At 50.0% G+C, this 20,482-nt stretch overlaps 1 protein-coding gene across 2 annotated transcripts in view; it reads right to left on the minus strand.

Moving 5' to 3' along the window:
• Window positions 1-4,026: 4,026 nt before the first annotated feature.
• POLR3A (RNA polymerase III subunit A) overlaps window positions 4,027-20,482 on the minus strand; it is a 46,692-nt gene continuing 30,236 nt past the window's right edge. Inside the window, exons 19-32 of one of the 2 annotated variants that reach the window (XM_061405439.1) lie at window positions 20,032-20,169; window positions 18,030-18,200; window positions 17,006-17,119; window positions 16,040-16,075; window positions 12,615-12,701; window positions 12,445-12,527; window positions 11,105-11,275; window positions 9,939-10,032; window positions 9,653-9,745; window positions 8,829-8,993; window positions 8,168-8,332; window positions 7,828-7,959; window positions 6,466-6,598; window positions 4,027-4,691 (exon numbers count right to left, since the gene is read on the minus strand). In XM_061405439.1, the coding sequence (XP_061261423.1) occupies window positions 4,543-4,691; window positions 6,466-6,598; window positions 7,828-7,959; window positions 8,168-8,332; window positions 8,829-8,993; window positions 9,653-9,745; window positions 9,939-10,032; window positions 11,105-11,275; window positions 12,445-12,527; window positions 12,615-12,701; window positions 16,040-16,075; window positions 17,006-17,119; window positions 18,030-18,200; window positions 20,032-20,169 (1,731 nt within the window). In that variant the 3' untranslated portion in view covers window positions 4,027-4,542. The remainder of the gene's footprint in view (window positions 4,692-6,465; window positions 6,599-7,827; window positions 7,960-8,167; window positions 8,333-8,828; window positions 8,994-9,652; window positions 9,746-9,938; window positions 10,033-11,104; window positions 11,276-12,444; window positions 12,528-12,614; window positions 12,702-16,039; window positions 16,076-17,005; window positions 17,120-18,029; window positions 18,201-20,031; window positions 20,170-20,482) is intronic. The other variant, XM_061405440.1, reaches the window with a different exon arrangement.

The following is a 20,482-nucleotide window of genomic DNA, read 5'->3' on the forward strand; positions in this document are numbered from 1 at the left end:
AGGCTCTGATCCACACGACTGCTAAGTGCCAGTCCCCTTCCTGAGGCTTCTTTGTCCCTGGTGTGAAATATTTCCTGGGATCTACTGACTGAGCAGAGAGTGAGGCAGGGTTTATATCCAGGAGGCCCAATTTCCAAAGCCACACACAGCTCCATCCGAGTGAATTAAAAAGAGTCAAAGGATTGGGTTTTCCTTGTGAATTCACAGAGCATGTTTTTCAGTCAAAATAGTGATAGTCATCATAACTGCAATGTACTTAATGAGCATATACTCTGTGCCAAGCTGTACTAAGACCTTATATGCATAATCATGTTGAAACTCACAATGGCCCTATGACGTAGATACCAATAAATGGCATTTCTATCTTATAAATGAGTAGAGGCAGAGAGGCTAGGTCATTAGCTCAAGGTCACCAGATAAAAAGGGGAAACTGGGATTTGAATTCTGACAGCCTGATCACAGAACGCAGGCTCTTAACCATAAGATGACCCCGGGCAGATGGTAAACCCCATGCGTGCAGGGACTTCCTCCGAGGGCCCAGCACACCACCTGGGCCAGAACAAAAGCATAACACTGCTTATTAACACTGCTTATTAACACTGCTTATTAACACTGCACGTTGACGGTGGGGAAAGGATGGAGCATCCCTCCCCACTGACCATGGGCAGGTGTCCTCTGCCCAGGGCACATCCTCCAGAACCCAAGTCCAAGGGAAGGAGGCCAGTGAGGCATGGAGGGCCCTGTAGGGAGGGGCTGGAACCTGGGGGCTGTGCTGGCTCATAGGGACCTTTCTCTTTGCTCTGGTGAGGCCTCATGTGCTGAGCCTGCCCACAGGAGCCAGGCCCTCAATTCTGAAGCCTCAACCCTAGACTGTGTTGGACACGTTTTTGTCGCCCCACCCACTTCTGCCAAAGAATTGTTTCTAGATGCATTAGTATCTGATTTACCTGTTTGGTTTACTGTTGTACTTTCAGTACCTAGAACAGGACTTTGGACATAGCAGGTCTTTACTAATTGAATGAATGAAGTCAAGCTAGATACCTGATCCTGGCCAGGCAGCACCTCCAGAAGATGGGTGTGGGGGATGCTGCCCCACAATTCACTGGATTTGAAGTAGCCACATGGGGTGGGAGGGGGCTGGATGCTTACTGCTGACCTTTAGAGGTGGGCCTGAAGCAGGAACATTCATCATTTTAGGAGTTGAAGCCCACCTGTAACCCAACTACCCTGTTTCACAACCCTCTGGGCTGAACTGCCACACTTTTTTGTATAGCACGTTTCCTTCTTTTGAGTTTTGATAGAAAAATAAGAGTTCTGCCAAGAGACAACAAAACTTTAAGAAAAAATCACCACCACATTGTGTCAGATTGAATCAGACATTCATCAGTGTGAACACACGTGGACAGAAGCTGGAGTAGACACACAGCTCTGCATTTAGCTCTTATCCGACAGACACTGAAACACTCCAGAATGTCTCTCCCGCCCCCAAAGTGCTGAACAAAGTGGGGCGGGGCTGTAACTGAGCCAGTCACTATTTCGATCCCTGTGTACAAAGGATGGGAAAAGGGTCAAGGACTGGACAGATCACCAGTCAGAAATACGTGTCTAATGGATGAGGCAGAATTTAAACATTTTATTTCTTCCAAATAGGCCAGAATAACATCCTAACCTTCTGTTCAGCTCGGTCTTCAGTGTATACTGAAGTGTTTGAGTTGTGTTTGCACAAAGCCCAAGGCCAGGGTAGATGATCAGATTAGGGGGAATTTTAACTCCCACCCCTGGGATGTGCAGTGGGGAGGCCGGAGTAGGGTTTACCAGTCAACACCGCCTATGGTGGCAGGGCTGGTGGCGAGGGTACCTCACTGTCACTGGGGGTGTGCCCCTTCCCAGAACCACGTGCTGGTCTGAATCCAACCCAGAACCTGTATCCACCGCGGCCACGTCTCACCCAGGGAGTCAGAGTGCTTGCCAGAGACCGGGCCAGGCTCCCAGAGGTGCCCACTTTGTCACGCACAGCAGAAAACTGTGGCCACGGTCTCTCCAGCTTCTGTCACAGAGCAAGGTGGGCACTGTGGTCCCTTCCATCACCCAATTCCACCCTCCCTGTCCCTCACGTGTAGTCCAGCAGTCCTGGATCTGATCAGGCCCAGAAGTTACTTCTCAGGTTTTAGGAAGCCAGTCTTGTGGCTCCTGGCAGGTTGGGTGAGAAGCACAGTCCATGGTGAGGCTGCATGGGGCAAACCTGCATAAGCATTATTAACGGGCTCAACCATTTGTCTTAAACTAGGCCAGATCAGTTCAAAGATACAGGGGGAGCTGAATGTGAAAAATGGCATTTTTTTTCCATATCACCGGCACCCTAAGTGTGTAGGTTAACCTCATAGGTGTGGGGCCAAACTAAGTTTACACTCAGTCGTGTCCAACTCTCTGTGACCCTACAGGCTGTAGCCTGCCAGGCTCCTCTGTCCATGGGATTCTCCAGGCAAGAATACTGGAGTGGGCTGCCATGACCTCCAGGGTATCTTCCTGACCCAGGGATCAAACCCATGTCTCTTGTGTCTCCTGCATTGACAGGCAGATTCTTTACCACTGTGCCACCTGAGAAGCCCAGACTCACTTTGGTAGAATTGAAACCTGAGCATTGACAAAAAATAACTCAGGTCAAGAATTCCTAACTTATGTCAGTATGGGGAAAAAAAGCCCTCGTTCCAAACACGCACCCGAGAACCTAGGGCTTTGCAGAGTACCTTAGCAGCATTAACTCAGAAGGTGGGAAATCAACTAGGGAATGACCAAAGAATGTACTTCTATAAAATACTGCTTGAATTCTTTGGGCCTCCCCTTCTTCTTTTACCACACCCTCTTTAATCATCCAAACCATCTTCTCACTCAAAACCAGATGCTCATCTCTTCGGTCTGCACTGTTGTGTCTTCCAGTAGCTTAACAGCGAGATGCACCAGCTATCGTTTCAGAGGTTGATCTTCTTCCCAAGAGCAGGGAGCCAGAAACAGGGTCACAGCTCCACTTTTCATATCATCTCACTTCTGACCAAGCAGTCTAGGTTTTCCAAGGCCCCCCAGGGAGGGAAGGAAAAGCCAGAGTGAGAAGCTTGGCTCCGGGCAGGGAAGGGAAGGACAGGCTCCAGGGAACATTCTTGGAGGAGAGCTGTGGCCACCAGTTCTTTCCCTGTGGCTCCAGCCCCATCCCAAGGAGCAAATTCGGCACAAAGAACCACCGTCTCTGTGAGCAAACCCCTGTGCTCTCTAGGAGACCAGCTGCGTACGTTTCTTTCTGGTGTTTCACAAAACCCCCTGTAAGCCTTGAAAACCCTACCAGCGATGGAAGGCGCGGTCACTAGCAGAGGCCCAAGCAGGCAGCAGAACACGGGCTTCCTGGGACGCCCTGCCGGGTCCTTCCTACCGCCTCACGTGTGTTATCATCACAGACGTCCTCTGAGAAACCCGCTGCAGCCACCTGGGGGACGTCAACTCCAGCGGGCGCCCACCCCCGTGCGGGCCCCACCCTTCCTGTCTGGGTGGCCGCTTCACCCCTGAGAGCCGCGCCTGCCTGCGCCTAGAGGGCCCTCTCACGCCAGGCCCTGGGGCACTCGCGAGGCCTCCGGCTCTGCAGCTGCCTGTGTGCTCCCCGGCTGCGGGAGGCGAGCACACGTGTGGATTCCTCAGGAGGAGTGCGGATGCCCCCAGGCAGGGCAGGGGCCTGCCCCACTCCTCATCTCCATGTACACCGGGAGTCCCCACCTCAGCCAGCTCTAAACTCTGGAGAGGCTTCTACAGGCCACAAAGAATGAGTTTGACTCATGTGCCCCCATGGGCATCGGAAATATACACAAAGAGGGTGGCATGGGAGTCTGCAAAAGGTGTTTCAGAGCAGCTTGGCCTCATGACAGTTTCAACACAGTTTCAAATCCTAGATAGCCCCATTTGCTTAACTAGTTTTTCCAAGGATGCTTCAAAGCTGGCTCTCTTGGTTTCCACAGCTTCTTGGTTTCAAAAGGAAAACTAAAATAACAATAAAAACTCCAAATTCTTCAGTGAGCAAATAAATACTACGAACAATATTTACATTAGTATGTCACATTGGGAGATTCCAGAATGACCAGGGAACGGAAGAACTGAGAATGTGCCCTGGCTTTGGGGCTTAGCACTGGCTCCTGGTCAGGCTGGGACTCCTGTGAGTGAATGGAGGGACAGGGGAGGTGGAAATGAGCAGAGATGCTTGGCTGGGGCCTCCTTACAAGTCCAGGGAGGTGGAGTAGGCAGGAGGTGCAGAGCTGTCCCCAGATTAAGCAGGTTTCAAACCGACAGAAAAATCCCGGTTTACCCCACCAAGCACTGTGCTACGGCTGGGGTCATGGGATGAGCAGCTCCCAGCACTCAGGGAACCTTCTCCAACAGCCAGCATGGTAGGGGCAGCAGGGCCTCGGTCCTGGGGAGCACAAAGCTCAGGAGTTGGCTGCTGGCCTCCAGCCCTTTTCCAGGTGACAAGGAGCCAAGGTCAGGAACAGCCCCCTCTGCCTTGGACTAGGTGACAAGGGGGATGTGGAATTCGTTTGTGTCGAAGATGAGGGGCCTCCTGGGAGGGCTGGGGTCCCTGTTGGCCTTGTGGAGCAGCTTGAAGAGTCCAGTTCCAATGTTCATGGGGATCCCCATGATGATGCATTCAGACACCCCTGAAACCAACCAGAAAGGAGGTGAGAGAGCGTCTCTACACTTGGGGAAGTCTTCAAACAGGACAGAAAGACTACTGACTTGGAGTCCCAGCCCCCACGTGTTGGACCTGGGCTGCTCACTTTACTCCTCTTCTATGGATGCTGAAGGCATGGCCTGGTGCTCCTGGGCAGGCGGGGGGAGTTCCTGCATCTGGTTGAAGGGAAGTGCTTGCTCACAGCCCCGCTGCTGCCTCAGCAGCCTTTCTGCCCAAGCTAAAGGCATCATGTGGCCTCACCTTTGAGCACTAAACTCAAACAGCAAGGATACACTGAATGATGCTCAGGAAACCCCAAGTTTGCCACCCAGCATGTCCTTAGCTTAGGGCCCAGGGAACAAGCAAATGGGATCGCAGCGAGCAGATGCCAATCCCCATGGAAACAGCAGCACAGATTTGTTCTGTGCCCAGGGGTCAGGGGTGGTCCAGGGGTTAACACCACCCCAACCTTGGAGTCCACAGCTTGAATCAGAAACACTGAGAAGGCAGGGTCCCTCATGGGAGTGACAGGAGTCAGGCGACAGTGTAGATCCTTTCTCCAAGCTCCCTTTCAGCTTTCTAAGATCTAAATGTTGGGCTCTGCGTGAGGCTTCTGGTTCTATAGTAAGCGAGTGTATATCTGCTGTGTTCTGGGCTTTGTGCTATCAGGGGCCAGAGAGGCAATCAAACTAAAACCCAACACAGAGTGAGGGCTGACACTAAGTTACAACATGCAGAGGACCAGGGGACTTTAAAGCTGGGGCAGGGCAACCATGCCAGGCCCCTAAAGGTGGAGCGGGGTGCTGGGTCTCAGGCCTGCAAGCAGGCTTGCTCTCACTTTTGGCTGGGCCTTGCCCTTCTCCTGCCCCCATCTCTGCCTGCTTTTCTTTCCTTTCACCCTTCGTTATAGTAAAGAACTGCCTAATTTCTCTTTCCCTCTATTTGCAACCTGTCACCCTAATCTTAGAAGCAAAAAGTAGGCACACACTGCCTGGTCCCATCTGCCCATCACCTCGGGTGCTGAGTCCACACAAGGAGGTGAGAAGGGAAACGGCCACTAGGAAGCGGAGCTCTGGCGGCAGTGCTTGGGGCCAGGCGCGGCGTCACTGTCTGAACCCCAAACTCCCACCTCAGGCCACAGGGTCTTGCTGTGGCACGAGAAAGGCTGGAGTAAAGTGGGCACTCTGGGGCGCGGGGAGCAGAGCTTGGCTGTGACAGCCACCCCTCTCCCCTAGGCCCGCCAGACCAGCTCTGTGTGGGGAGGGCAGGCCAGCGCAGGGCGAGACTCTGATAACGAGTTAGTGCCCTTGGTCTTCTCCCTGTGAAAGGGCTGATATCCATGCCTCAGCAACGTGCTGAGATGGCACACAAGGCACCCGGCGGAAGCGTGCCAGCTGCCTCGTTCAGGGAGTTGGGACAGCGGGAGCGCCTGGGGCAGGACCAGAGTGGCTGACTCTCATTCTGAAGGCTAGAAAATTCCTACCTGCCCAGGGGTGACCTCTCCTCTGTCCTGACTGAGCAGGGTTCTAAAGGATGTGGGGGACGCAGGCTGCCGCAATCAGGCTTTGGAGATAAAAGATCGGTTAGCTCTAATTCTGTGAGCTGCGACTTGACTCTTAAAACAAGGCAAAGCTCTCCCTGCTCAGTTTCTCTTGAGAAGCCCTGGCCATGGTCTAAACTGTAAAAAACAAAACAAAACAAAAAAACCAACAAAACCCCACAAAGGCCTCTGGTGAGGCTGCTGCAAGCACCAAACCTACCACACACAGAGTCCTTCTGCCCAAAGTAGGCAGCGTCAAAGAGGTGGTCGGCCGTCTTCTCAAACGAGGCCAGCATCAGCACGCTCTCCTTCATCTTGGCCAGGCCAAACCTGGTGATGCCCAGGACTTCACCCTGTGCCAAGGGAGAGAGCCAGAGTGGGGACTCCTGCCAGGTCGAGAATGCAGTCCCTGCCCCCCTCAACAGAAGAAGCAAAAAGCAGCCAGGCTGCTGTTCAAGTCACAATCCAGGTTTGCGAAGGACCCTAACGACCATCTGTCCCACCCGTGTCCCTCTGGGGTCACTGGCGCTGACAGCACAGATCCTGGCACTCACGGCCAGGGGCCACTGGAACAAAGAACCGAGAACTGGGAAGTAAAGAGTGGATATGTGTGTATGTGTAGCCAATTCACTCTGCTGCACAACAGAAACTAACACAACGCCGTAAAGCAACTACACACCAATGAAAACGAACCGAACAAAAGCTGAAAAGTGGGGGATTTTCTGCTGGTCCAGTGATTACGACCCTGCACTCTCACTGCTGAGGGTCTGGGTTCAAATCCTGGTCGGGGAACTAAACTGCACCCCTCCCCTCTAAAAGAAAAAAAAATAACTTTTGAAGATGTTTCTTATGACTCAAAGAAATAAAAACCCAAATAATTTAAAAACCTCAAAGTAGGGAAACAAGTATATTTAGGTACTTTCATTCAAAGGAATACTGAACCATCATTAAAAAAGTATCTTTATAAAACTACATAGCAATGTGGAAAACACTTACAATGTTCAATAAAAATGACATGCTCATTTTTACTGTTTACCTGTAGTAATCTAATATATGCGTATAGAACAAAAATGGAAAGGAAGACTTTAAAATGACTGTCTTTACTACGGGGTGGTAGGAAATGGGTCACTTCTCCCACCCAGCTTCTGAATTTGCTGCAGTACAAGTGTGTCTGTGGAGGCATCATGCCTTATGGCATGATGAGAGAGGAAAGATTTTTGGTACAAGAGACAAAAACAAAAACCAACCAACCAACCAACCAAACTCAGTCCCCAGTCAGATTTTCACCTAGAAATGGCTATAGGAGTATGAGAAATGGGTTCGGCAGGACATAAACCTCAGTCTGTCATGGAATCCTTAGGCTTCTGGCAATGGCTAATTTTCTTTTAGGATAGAAACCATGCCCTGCCTCCTGCCATGTGGTTGCAATTTTCACACTGGAATTTTACCAGCACGCCCAGCTGGACCACTGTACTCTGGTTCTGGGGTAATGGTGGTCATCACAGCCAGGCACTGTATATGTCCTCCAAGCCTGGTGCTCCTGAGACTGGGTTTGCGATAGCAGCCACGAGGCCCCACGCACCTTGTAGGTCATGAGGTCGGAGAGCAGCATGACGTGCCGCCGGTCGATGCTCATGCCGTGGTTGACCATCGTATACTGGATCTCGTTGATGATAGTTGTCCGGGCAGCTTCGATGCCCAGGGTTTTCTCCACCTGCGGAGGGCAGAGATGAATGGAGGCAGCCATGTCCAGGGCTCCCCAGCTTCCCCTCACATCCTCCTCTGCCCTGCAAGGTTCCCAGCACCCTGTGTCCCTCCACAGAGATGGAGTGTGGGGTAGTCTTCGGTGCAGACCCAGAGTGAACGGCAGGGTCAGAGGAACGTGCTGGGCTGACTGCAGGAGCCCCGGCTGTGAGCGGTACCTCGTATGTGTTGTTGGAGGTGGTCCGGGTGCCCTTCACGCCGTGGGTGGCCATGACGGCCCGCAGGTTATCCCCCTCCACCAGGAGCTTGTACTTCTCCTTCCCGCTCTGCTCATCAATGTGGATGACAGCTCGGGACACCTCCGGGATGCCCTGCACCACCACCTGGACACAGAGACACAGAGGGCTCCAGACCCCGCAGTGCGAATGGCCCCGCCCACCTAGCAGCCTGGGAAACCAGTGGCTGCGAGAACTGGGGGTGTCACAGCCTGTGTTTGTGGTCTTGATCACCCCATCTCGGAGTTGACTGTCAGGAATGCGCCAAAGCGGGGAGTGCCTGTGTGCTGCCTGAGCCGCTGGGGGGTGCAGAGGTAGGAAAGCAGAAGCGCAGGGGGTTGTGCCCTCTTCCACCACCAGTTTTAGGAGAGAAGAGAAAAGCTGAACAGGCAGAATGGTAAAGCAGGGTGAAGAAGGCAACCTGAGCCTGCCTGACTCCTCGGGGATGTGGCAAAGAAACGAAGGAACCGGGCGCCACCCGCAGTCTCAGCAGCCCTTCCGCGCCCCGATGCCTGGCTCTGCAGCTTAGAGACAAACGTGCTCCCTCCTGTCATGCATCTTCAGGCGTGAGGCCTGACAGCTGGGGAGGCGACCCGAGACTCACCTTGGGGAGATCCTCTTTCAGGAACTGCAGCACGTAGTACATGGAGCTCTTGCTGTTCTCTCGGGGGGTGACGCACACCACTGCCTCGCCGTGCACGGCCACGTCGCCGGGCTTCACGCGCAGCTTGGACATGCAGATGGAGTACCTCACTGTCTCAGCGTTCACCTGTGAGGGGTCACATGCCCAGGTTACTGGCGGGATTTGGAGGCTGCAGTTTCTGTGTTTCTTGGCCTTTCAGCATCCTGCCCCTCTAAGGAGCCTTTTTAATTATCCCCGCCCCCCCACCCCCTAGTCTCTCTCCTCATCATGTCTTTTTTGGTACTTTGGTATTTTAATAGCAGAGATATATGTACATGTATGTACTGTATATACTGTATATACACCTCTGCTTATTCACTAAAAAAGTAGATCCACCCGCCCCTCCTAAATCCATTTTGCCACCGTTACCCGTTTATAAATGCCAGTAAGAAGCCAGGTCAACCCACGTATCCTGAGCCAGCCATTGCTGCGCTGGGGGCCCACAGGTGGGTAAGACACAGCTGGCACTATGGTCCTTCCAACTGCTGGCATGCTGTGTCACAGCAAATGGGCACCGTGCTCTGCACACCACCTCCACTAATTTCCTGTGTGTCTCTAGGTGGTCACATCTGTGCCGGGGTTGGGGTAGACAGAATGTGAAGGCACGACAGATCCAGAGGACAGACGCCGAGTGGAAGCCTCTTTGGGGCTTCCTGTGCTACGCACAGCTCTTGCCCTAGTTCATCACACCTGTCCTGGGACTGAAAGGGGATGACTTCCTTCACGCATTTAATTACGGGACTCACTTCCAGCCTCAGAAGTCTGATCCGTTCTAGGGAGAGCTTGACGAGAATGAAGCAATCATCAGGAAGAAACACTTCTTCGATATACTCTGAAATCTGTGGTGTCAAAAGATCAGAACATCCGTCAGTCACTTCCCTGTCCCTCGGAGCATACGAGGCTCCCTCTCGTCTTTAAGGACACAGAGCAGCGTGGACACACGGATTGGTAAACCCACTACAGGAGGTTCTCACACGTCCTGGCAATGCTGCTGGGTTAGTTTTCTTATTATCGAGAGGGATTTCTTCTTACCTCTCCCAAGAGGGTTTTCTCAATTCTGCCTTTCACCAGACGAGCATAATCTGCATCGTCATCCTTGTCCAGCTGTGCTGTGATGATGGGAGTGCTGTGGGGAGGAGGGCACAGGATCACGAGGCTGCTTGAAGACCACGCTGCGTTACGTCCGGGTGAGTTTGGAACCCTAACAGCAACTGCAGCTTACCGTCCTGAGCGTTCACTGGAGTCAGGCGCAGTCCTGAGGGCTGCACACACCAGTGCTCATGAGGCAAGCCACTCCATCAGTGAGCGAGTGGCTTTCAGAACAGTCTTCCTGGCCAAGCACACCTACCTTTTCCTCTTTGGTCCTAATACGTAGTTACTTCAGTTCTGTTCCCTGAGTAAACTGACCCTTCGTATACTATGGGTTTGTATACTACGGCACGTGTGGTGACAAAATCATGTCACTTATAGCTTAGCCCGCTCCCACAACCTCCCCTCCAGGACACCTCTGGCTGCTCCAACTACTAGCTCGTAGCTTCCAGCCTTGCCATTCTGGATGGCATCCCCTGAACGCACACTCCTAGGTGATCTGACTGACCTAGAGGCGGGCAGAGCTCCTGCCACCCTGGACATGGACAGGTGCTGTTCCAGAACCGAGTGCAGCTCCTTTAACGCTGTACTGTCATTTTGCTACATTCCGATCATAGGTAGGACATGATTTTGTCACTGAATGCGCTATAAAATATTTCTCTTTCCTAGTTTCAGGTCACCTACAAATTCTATCATGAAACCACCAGGGGGTGGGATTTGGGCTGGGGGAGTGTTGTCACAGAATACGGCCCCAAAATTGAGTCGCAGACACATCAGGACTAGTGAAGCTGGGAATAACATCATCAAAAGGATGAAGTCTACAATGACACATGGTTCCAATTTTTCCAGGCATTGTTTTAGGTTTCTCTCTTACATGTGACTTGTGGCCACAAGAACCATTGCTTCGGCTTTGACTCTCTCCAGTTTGGACATTCTGTCTTGGGTGTTTTTTAAGAGCCACGATATGATTAACACTAGCACGTGTCACTCCAGAGTCTGAGATACTGTCCACTAGCATTTATCAGACACCCACTCGTGACAAGGGACACGTTGTTTCTCCTGGACATGAGAGACGAGTGTGAGAACAAGAGGCAAAGGGATGAGGGCACCTGATGGCCTTGGAGGCGTTGATGATCTCTTTGATGCGGGGCACGCCCAGGGTGATGTTCATGGAGGCCACGCCTGCAAAGTGGAAAGTCTTCAGGGTCATCTGGGTGCCCGGCTCACCAATGCTCTGGGCACAGAGCGCGCCCACTGCGGAACCTGGCTCCATCTGTGCCCTGAAAAGACAAAACGGGATGAAATGTACAGCCTAGGGGCTACAGTTAATGACGATGCGGTATCTTTGTACGGCGGCAGATGGTAACCAGATGTATCGTGGTGACCTTTTTGCAATATACAGAAATACTGAATTGCTGTGTTTGCACCTGAAACTTGCATAATGTTGTAGGTCAACTATCTGTCGTTTGTTTAGTTGGCCAAGTTGTGTCCGACTCTTTGTGACCCCATGGACTGCAGCACACCAGGCTCCTCTTTCCATGGAATTTTCCCAACCAAGAATACTGGAATGGGTGGCCATTTCCTTCTCTAGGGGATCTTCTTGACCCAGGGATTGAACCCGAGTCTCCTGCTTGGCAGGAGGATTCTTTACGACTAAGCCACCTGGGAAGCCCCTACTCCATTAATACAATTAAACAAAAGAGATGCAACTATCTTATATAAAACCCATTTAAATATACCCATTTTATATACTTTTACATATAGGTCACCTATACCTCAATTAAAAGACAAAACCAGGGAATTCCCTGGCCCTCCAGTGATTAGGACTTTGTCCTTTCACTGCCAGGGACCAGGTTCAACTCCCAGAGACTAAGATCCTGCAAGCCTTGTGCCACGGCCAAAAAAAAAAAGAGACAAAACTAAAACCCCCAAACTGCTGGGGAGGTGTCTGATTATCTTTCAACAGAAAAAATACATATGCCGTCAGGGTCAGGAAGGAATTGGCAAGGACCCAGGTTGGGCCTGTGACAGAGGAAGAACCGGACACAGATCAGTTACAGGTACAGAGGAGGGGGAGCACTGCTCAGAGGGGCCCAACGACGACAGGGAACCGCGTGGCTACTTGTGGTCAGCGTGGGTGACCGGACAAGACCTACAGGCTCCGCTCACACATGGTACCGCAGGTGGACAAGCAGCCAGCCCTGGCCAAATATGTTGGTAGCTTCCCTATGAAAAGACGATGCTCGGAAATTTGTTTGCACTGCTTCCCACATGTTGGAGCACTCAGCCTGCTTACCCACTGGAGCCCCTAGAGAGGAGGTGACAGAACCTGCTCAAGGCTGGCAGCTGGTAAGTGATGTGGGCACAGGATTCTGCTTCCTGGGGAAACAGGAAAGATGCCAGAGACCCACTGGACCGCCCGGCAGCCTGAGACAATTAGCGCCCTCACCTCATGTACTTGTCCCTACATGTCTCCAGAAACTTCTCTATTTGGGTGGGGGTGATCCGGTCCAACTGGTACAGCACACGGGGCTAGAGGAACAAAAGCCGAGTTCAGGGCCGGGGCCGGCAGCGTGGGAAACCCTCTGCATCTCCTGACCCCCGGGGGAGGGCCACTACCTCTGTCGTGCCGTTGTCGTTGATGCCGTATTTATCTCTGGTCTTCTTGATCTTCTCAGAAACCTCCTTGATAAACTTTTTTATCTCCTGAAAGATTACACAACAAACATCAGATATATATTTCTCAGTGATTTGCACGACCTGATTCATTTTTTAGTAAACTTTAGTCACGTGATGAAGCCTTCCTACTTTAGTGGTGGCTAAACAAGACACTAGAAGGGATATAACATGGATACAGGTTCTATTACAAAATGTTCTTCTAAGGAACACACCACGTTCCCCATACCCTGGACACGTTCATCCGTTGCAGTGTTTCTCAGGTCTTTTCACTCTGATGATGTTTCCTGTGAATCTGCAGTGCTAACCCAGCACGTGAAGGTTGACACAGGATGACCCTTTCCACCTGCCGCCATCTTCCCTGCTCTCCTGGACACCTCGCTGCCCACATTCATGCAGCTCAGAGTAAGTACTGCTGCACCACTTGTACTTCTAAGCCTTTAGACTCATACATTTTTGAGGGTTTCTTCTGAAGCTGTTCTGCTCAACATAAATACTACAGAGCTTGGCTTTGTAGGCGCTGTGCACATTTCAAGCACATGCCTTCAGCCTGCCTTCATTTCAAAGGAAACACGCCCAGGCCCCAGCTCTATCTCTGACCCTCACCTCTGCCTTGCTCGCCTGTCTCATGCTCCCTTCCCACATACAGTCAGAACTTTGTAAGGCCTCCAGGAAATCACCCTCAAAGCTGCAAATGAAACATCAGCCTATCTGTTGCTCCCGCTGTATTTTAAGAATAGGGCTCTAAGCCCTGGGATGATGACAAAACGGAGCAAGAAAGAAGGTGAAGACTTTACATTGTATGGAAGATCCACAGGGCACAGCTAGAAATGACAGGCCTAAGTTTTCTGGTAACTACTCTAAGGGGAAGACCCATATGCGTTATACTTTGGTATGTGTCTGTGAAAGAGCCTTGTGGTTGCTCCTAGAACCAGCATCAGCCAGGCTCTCCTTTTGAGGAGTTTTCACAGAGGGTGTGGTGTTTAATGGGCCACACACATCCATGTCCTGCTGCCAGCACACACCACGTACCGTGGGACTGACTCCTAGAGCACTTCAGGTGAGCTGAGGACACATGGAATCTAGCAGCTGCATTCTTCAGAGAAAGCACATCCGCTGCTCTGGTTTGATCCAGGGGTGTTTCTGACAGTAAGGGAAAGGGTGGATAGACTATGCTTCCTCTCAGCGACCCTCAGGGAAATATGATTTCTCTCAATGATTTTGGACAAATTGGGGGTTGGGGGGCACTCTGGCCAACTGCAGGCATCCAGCTGCTTTGTGCGGCTGGCTGAGGTCGTATCCACACATCTGGACAAATCCCCAGGCAGGTCCGAGGGTGGACAACTGTTTCGATGGCTGCAAAGCCTCACCAGGTCTTGTTTCTCAGTTGAGGGTAACTGTAGCAGAAGACCAGCGCGCCTGCCCAGTGTCTACTCAATCTATATCACAGCTGAAAATATCTAAAGTTTTGTCTGAAAGAAATGTTTCAAAGGGCAGACTGGACCAGAAGCCCACTTTTGCAAAACTAAAATTCGATAAGGCACTTACAGAAAGCTTGAGACTTAACTAGCCGGGTATTGTTCTAACATTGCAAAAATAAATCTCTCTAGCTTCCCATAGACTACTGAGCAATTTCTAGTTACTATCTTTACTAAAAGCAAAAAACTAAAACTTTTGGGGTCCACAGGGTCTGTGACCACAAACTCGAAGTCACTTGCTGTCTAGCATGGTGCGCTCTCCCTGTGGGAAGGCAGGACTCTGGCTCCATCACTCTAGAGCAGAGGCCATTTGGGCTGACTAAGGTCAGGGCTTGGCTAAGGGAACAGGCCCCTCTACAAAGTCAAATGTTTCTGCCCAGTCTACACTCAGGGGAGGGGTTTTCTGCAAAGTTGTCTCGGCCCACTGGACACTTCAGAATGGCTCCCAGGAGCCCAGGTGATTGAGGGCTATAAGGGTGGACTCCGTCACACCTGGGCTGTGCCCTGTTCATGAACACAGGCTTCCCATGACTCTACTTGTTGGTCAACTCCCCTCACTGACAAAGAGTGGAAGGTTACCATGCCACTCAGCCATCATTCTGTGCAGAAAGACTTTTATTTAAGAAAGAACTTAAACTAATTTAAAAGAACTTGAAAATTCTCAAGAGACTCTTTTTAATGAGAGACTCTACAGGCTTACTTGTTAATTACAGGTTTGAGGCCACGTTTTTCAGATACAGTTAGTTGTTACAAATCAGAGGTAGAACTCAGAGCTGGAGACGGTGGTGGGACAATCTCCCCTGGGGAGGCTCTGCCTTCCAGTGGGATCCTCATCAGCAATAAAACCCGCGGCCACCTAGTGTCTCCTCTGAATCATTCAGTATTAAGAGCTTCCTTCAATGGGTGACTTCCTCCCTGAGCCTACTTTCTAGCTGTGGTCGTGTCCTTTAAGGCGAGCCTCTGAAAGCCCTCCTGACCCAGATGTTGCCATTTGCCTGCTAGGTGTTCAAGGCTGCCCCACTTGTTGGCACAGGGAAACCGGGGCCAGAACCCAAGGCCAAGCTGATCCAGGGGGTTTTCATCTGTCGAGGCAGTCCATACATACGAGCAGTCAAGAGCACACACCTCACACCATCCCCCAGTTTGGGTGCTGCAAAGGACAGCTTTCAGCTGCCACCCATGTGGACATGCTTCTGGCAGCGGCTTTGCTAAAAGGAATGAGTTCCCTTACCTAAGAGTTATGGCAGATATTCTGGAAGTTAGGTTAAAAGGAAAAAAGCTCCCTTTTTGGAAGGGGAAACTGAGACAAGCTACTAAGAGCTCAGCAGGATCAACCCATGCATACCAAGGGAACTCAGAACACGGCAACTGGCAGGCTGTTAATCACACGGCTGCCCAGCAGCTAACGCTCACACTCAGCCCGCAGCGTGTGTGTGGGCCTGGCTGTCGGCTTCTGGCAGGGCTAGGGCGCAGCGCCACCCGCGAGTTCTCTCTGCCTCCCCAGCTCTGACATCACAGCCAGAAAACGTTTTCTCGGCTCAGGTGAATCTGTTCTGGTTGGTGAATTTTGGAATCCCTCGGCAAACCTGAGCTCAGACTGAGTGACTGGAGGGTGAGGACGCGTTCCGCCACCTCTGCGGCCCTGCATCTGTGGGGCGTGTGACAGATGGGGACGGGACGGATGAACAAGTGCTCACTGAACCCACAAGTGCTGCTGGTCAGGGGACCACTGTCAAACCATAAGACAAGAAAGGGCCTGAGCCAAGTGATGAAGGGGAAGCCCTGCCGGCCGGACTGGGACAGCGCCCTGCAGAGCCTGGGGCTGGCAGACCGCTGGGTGCAGCACAGCTTCGCCCCCTGCTCGGCAACCACAGCGCGGAAGCACGTTACCTCGTTGTATCTCTCATAGCCTGTCTCAGTTAAGGTCTTCGAGGAGAAACAGAAACACAAATAAGTGAATACAGTCATGGAGAAAAACCAAATCACACCTCTCATTTGTTACTTAAAAAAAAAAAAAATTGTGAAGTAACAAAAACAAAATGAAGGCACTCAGCTTAGCCAGGCTCTTAATTTTAAATGTATTAAAATCCGGAAGAGTCTCTTTTTCACCTTTTGTATCTTACCACATCAAAGAGTGAAGAGCTTTTAACTAAAATATCCTTATGTAAGTGTTTTACTGTTTTCATTTTTTATATACTTCAAGGGATATATTTTGTGCTATATTTGAATCACAATCAGTATACGCAAGGAACCATGTATTCCTGTATTCCTTTGCTTTTGATCATAAACATGATTATCAACAGAAAGGAGGAGGTCTGTGAAATAAAAACAAACTAAAAACAAGACGATGTCAAGGTAACAGGTCCCTGGAAGAAAAAGGAAGGATGACTGTACATTTCTAACCCATCTTGTGGCAAGAAAAAAAGCCATTTAAAATAATGATGGTATTAAACACTACTGCATCATTTATTGTATAAACACAATAAATGGCATTAAAACAATGCTCTTACTATTACAAATTACTGGGTTTCAAAACCACGGAGGGAGGAGTTGGCCTACAGGACGAGAGACTGGGTGGCAGGGGGTGATAGGGACAGGGTTTAAAAAAAAAATCAGTTCTTGTAACTAGAGCACTTGCCTTCTACCAGAGAAACACTTATGTAAAAGACAATCTAAAAAAGACATGAGACAAATCCTTTATGCCGACTGCTGAGATTCTCCTGCCTGCGCCGCTCTTAAACCTTCTAACAAGAAACACTCTTACGTAAACACCCCCAGCTTATACACGTCACTGTCACCTGGAGAATGATTCCTTGGTGACGGCCACGCCGGGTGCGCAGCCCCCGCAGAGCTCACCTGCAGGAAGCTGTCCTGGCAGCAGAGAAACTCGTTCTTCTTCATGATGGACTCGGCGCTCAGGAGCAGCTCGTTCTTACTGAGAGCAGGCTCGCTGGGGCACGGGAAGACTGCCTGAGTATCAAAAGAAAACAGTGTGATTTGGAGGCGGGCAGGGGGCAGTATTCAGTGAAGGAGTTTATAAGAGACAAAACAACCTCCCCCAGAGTGAGCTTTCAGCAGCCTGTGATGTTTTTGTCTTTCAAAACGCATTGTAGACTCTACCTTTAACAGGAAGGTGAGAACAGCATAAACTGATACTCCCCCTTACGTAACAGCTTCTGGGCTATTCAGTGGGTATTGTGTCATTCCTTCCCAACTTCACCCCGCCCTGGATCTGCACTAAAACCATAAACTGCTGTTATAAAAAAAATAATTCAAGTGTGAAAATACTTGCCCACCCCCAAGCTCATGGGTTTTCCCTCAAAGTTTTAATGGTTACACTGCACCCTAAAATGGACAGACCATTCCATGTTTGACCTGTCCTCCACAGATGGCCTGTATCTGCTATAAACAATGCTGGAAGAACATTCTTGGCACATTTAGATCATTTCTGTAGGGCAAATTCCTATAAGCGAAATTTAAGTATTGCTCAAGGGCACCCAGATTTAAATTCCAGATCAACACTGTCCAGCTACCTCTCAAAAAGCTTGCTCTAAATTATATCCCGTAAAACCATGTGAAACAGGCCTGCTTCTCCACACCCTTGACTTTTACACCGTCTCTATCGCACTTTACTAGATACTGACAAGAAGACAAAGCCCTCTTCCGCTGGCACTGGTTTACTACCAATAACTAGACTTGGAAATTGAGAAACTCTCTTTCCTTAATACCTGGGGAAAGTTATGCAAAGTGAATACAAAAGACAAACACCATCGCAGTGGTTGGGTAGATACGACAGCGTTGACTGTGTGCTATGCCAAAGGCACATCCATTCTAAGGAAATGTCCTTGAAAACGCTCACAGATATAATGCTTAATCTTACTTTGATGTTGTCCAGAACCCTTTTAAACTCTAAGGGCTCATCTTTTCCTTCCATGGCTGCAGGATCTAAGCCGTCTCCCCCGTAAATGAACTGGATGATATCGCCCGTAGAGCTGCGGACTGTGAGGTCATACTGTGAACAAAGATCTTCCAGGGACTTGACGAGCCTTCTCTGAAGGGAGAGAAGGAGAGGAGATAAAAGTTCAGGTGCTTTGAGAGCGCTAGTCACATGTACGAAGGTTGATATCTGCAACTGAGCTTCAAGGCTACCAGTGCTTTTAATCACATAAAAACGTTGTATTAGAAATCCCTTAAAGAGTCCCTGACCTCAAGAATGGCCCCACAAGTGCCTCACTAGCCTGTGCAATGGGATTTAGAATATGCTCCACGCTCCAGTGTGTTTTAGAATACAAGCAATTTAAACCCCACCACCCCCGAAGGACTCTGCAAACACTGTTTTCCTAGGCTGCTTTACCTTCCCTCTCTGTCTCTCTAAGGTTTAAACTAATGCAATTGCTTTGCATTTCTAAACACAACTTAATCCGGGACCCCTGTGGACTTCAATATGAATTACAGAGGATCCGGTGCAGGCCCTCTTCTGGGACCGATGGGTAAGAAGAGAGAACAGGACTAGTGTTGTTTGAAGCAGCAGGCAGCAGCCATTTCTCAAACCTGCTTAGGGAGAACCTTCCACCAGCAGAACCCTCCAGCCAGCGGGGTGAAGGGGTTCAATGAGTTAAAGGGAAAGATATCTTCCTCCAGGCAACTTCACAACAAAAATCCCTCATGCCAGAAGTAATTTGTTCCAGGTTAACAAGCCACTCTGGGAAAGTCATACTCTCGACTCCAGAAAGGTAAAGGACAAAAAATAAAGTCAAAAGACATTCGGGCAAGAGTGTTAAAAGCATTTCACAGTCTGCTAGGTTTCTGACAAAAGCACACTCTGAAGCTAAAGGGCGATTTCCCATTAAAAGATCATTAAAAGGGAAGCACTATCAGTAATGCCACACAGGGGACAGACGAGAGGTTATGGAAATTGGTGGGTACTGACTCGAGTCCATTTTGCTCTCATCAACCTTGTGTATCCTGGCTTACTCATTCACTCATTGCTCATCTTTGGTTATCAGGCCTGGTTCCCCTGCTTGCCAAGGGCTGTGCTTCTCAGTCCATGGTGGGGAGAAAAGAGACACAAAACCACAGCAGTTCATGGCCTAGCAACTTGGAGTGTTAACCTCAGCATGTATTGTAAGCAGATAAAATCAACAAAAAACCAAACCAAAACCAAAACCAAACACAAGACAAAAAACAAAACGTAGATTATGGAGTACAAGGTAGAAATGAGAATTAGAGACGGAGAGAGATCTTTCGCTTGTGGTCTTATGGAAGCACAAAGTAGGATGTGTTCTCACCCCTCTGCTGTCTAGGATGTACCCCTGTGGCAGTCTCAGAAACACAGGCATAAAAAGCAGGTAGCTCAGCCCTGTCCCCCAAGACTGCTCTCCTGCAACTACACACACAGCGGAGAACGAGTCCACCCTCCAAGTGCCCAAGCCCTCCTGTGGGCCGTGAAACAGGTTCTCTGAGTCCCTTAGAGTGACATGAATGATAGATTACATAAACCGCTGCAGTGAGCACAGCCCTCTCAGTGTGTAATCAGGAGGTGGGTGTTGTCCCCTATCTCTGTGTATTAGCAAGTAGTGGCTCAGTGAGATGACGTGCCGGGGGATTTCTGGTCCATGTTCTCCTCCAGCAGAGCTTCGGTACATGTGGTTCCAGCCTGGTCTGCACCATTCAAAGGAGACACTGATTTTGAACTTTTTTTTTTGAACATCTTACTTTTTTGTGTTGTTTATTTTTACGGCATCTACATCTCTCAGTTTTTCCTTTTAAATGCCAAGACTTAATACACCAGAAGTCAGGTAGAAAAGAAGCGAACACTCAGCAGTCAAGATCTGCAGACCTGTCCGGCTTCACTGCTAATGGCCTACGTTTCTTCAGGTTACCTGCATATATCCTGTTTCAGCTGTCTTCACGGCTGTGTCGACCAGACCTTCCCGGCCAGCCATCGTGTGGAAGAAAAACTCGGTTGGTGTCAAACCAGAATAAAAGCTATTAGCCACAAAGCCTTTGGCAGCTGGGAGCTGAAGAGAGGTAGGAAAAAAAAAAAAAGAAAAACCTAACAAATAAAAGTTTAAGGTCCCCAATTCCAAGACCCATTCAAATCAGAAAATACCTCACCTTTAGACCATAAATACCTGGCCAATGCACTCCCATGTTTTATGCCCTTTCCTAAAGAAATAATTTAGTTCAAATCATCCTTACCAGAGAAAAGGAGAGTGAGTTCCCAGCCAGGGCTGGTGCTCGTGCCAGTGGCAGCCAGGTGGCTCAGGACAGGGACACCGAAGCTTGGGCTGCTACTCCTAGAGTTGGCAGGCAGTCACGGATCTCAGTTTA

The sequence above is a fragment of the Bos javanicus genome, chromosome 28, assembly GCF_032452875.1.
Source record: "Bos javanicus breed banteng chromosome 28, ARS-OSU_banteng_1.0, whole genome shotgun sequence".
NCBI classification, from domain to species: Eukaryota; Metazoa; Chordata; class Mammalia; order Artiodactyla; family Bovidae; genus Bos; species Bos javanicus.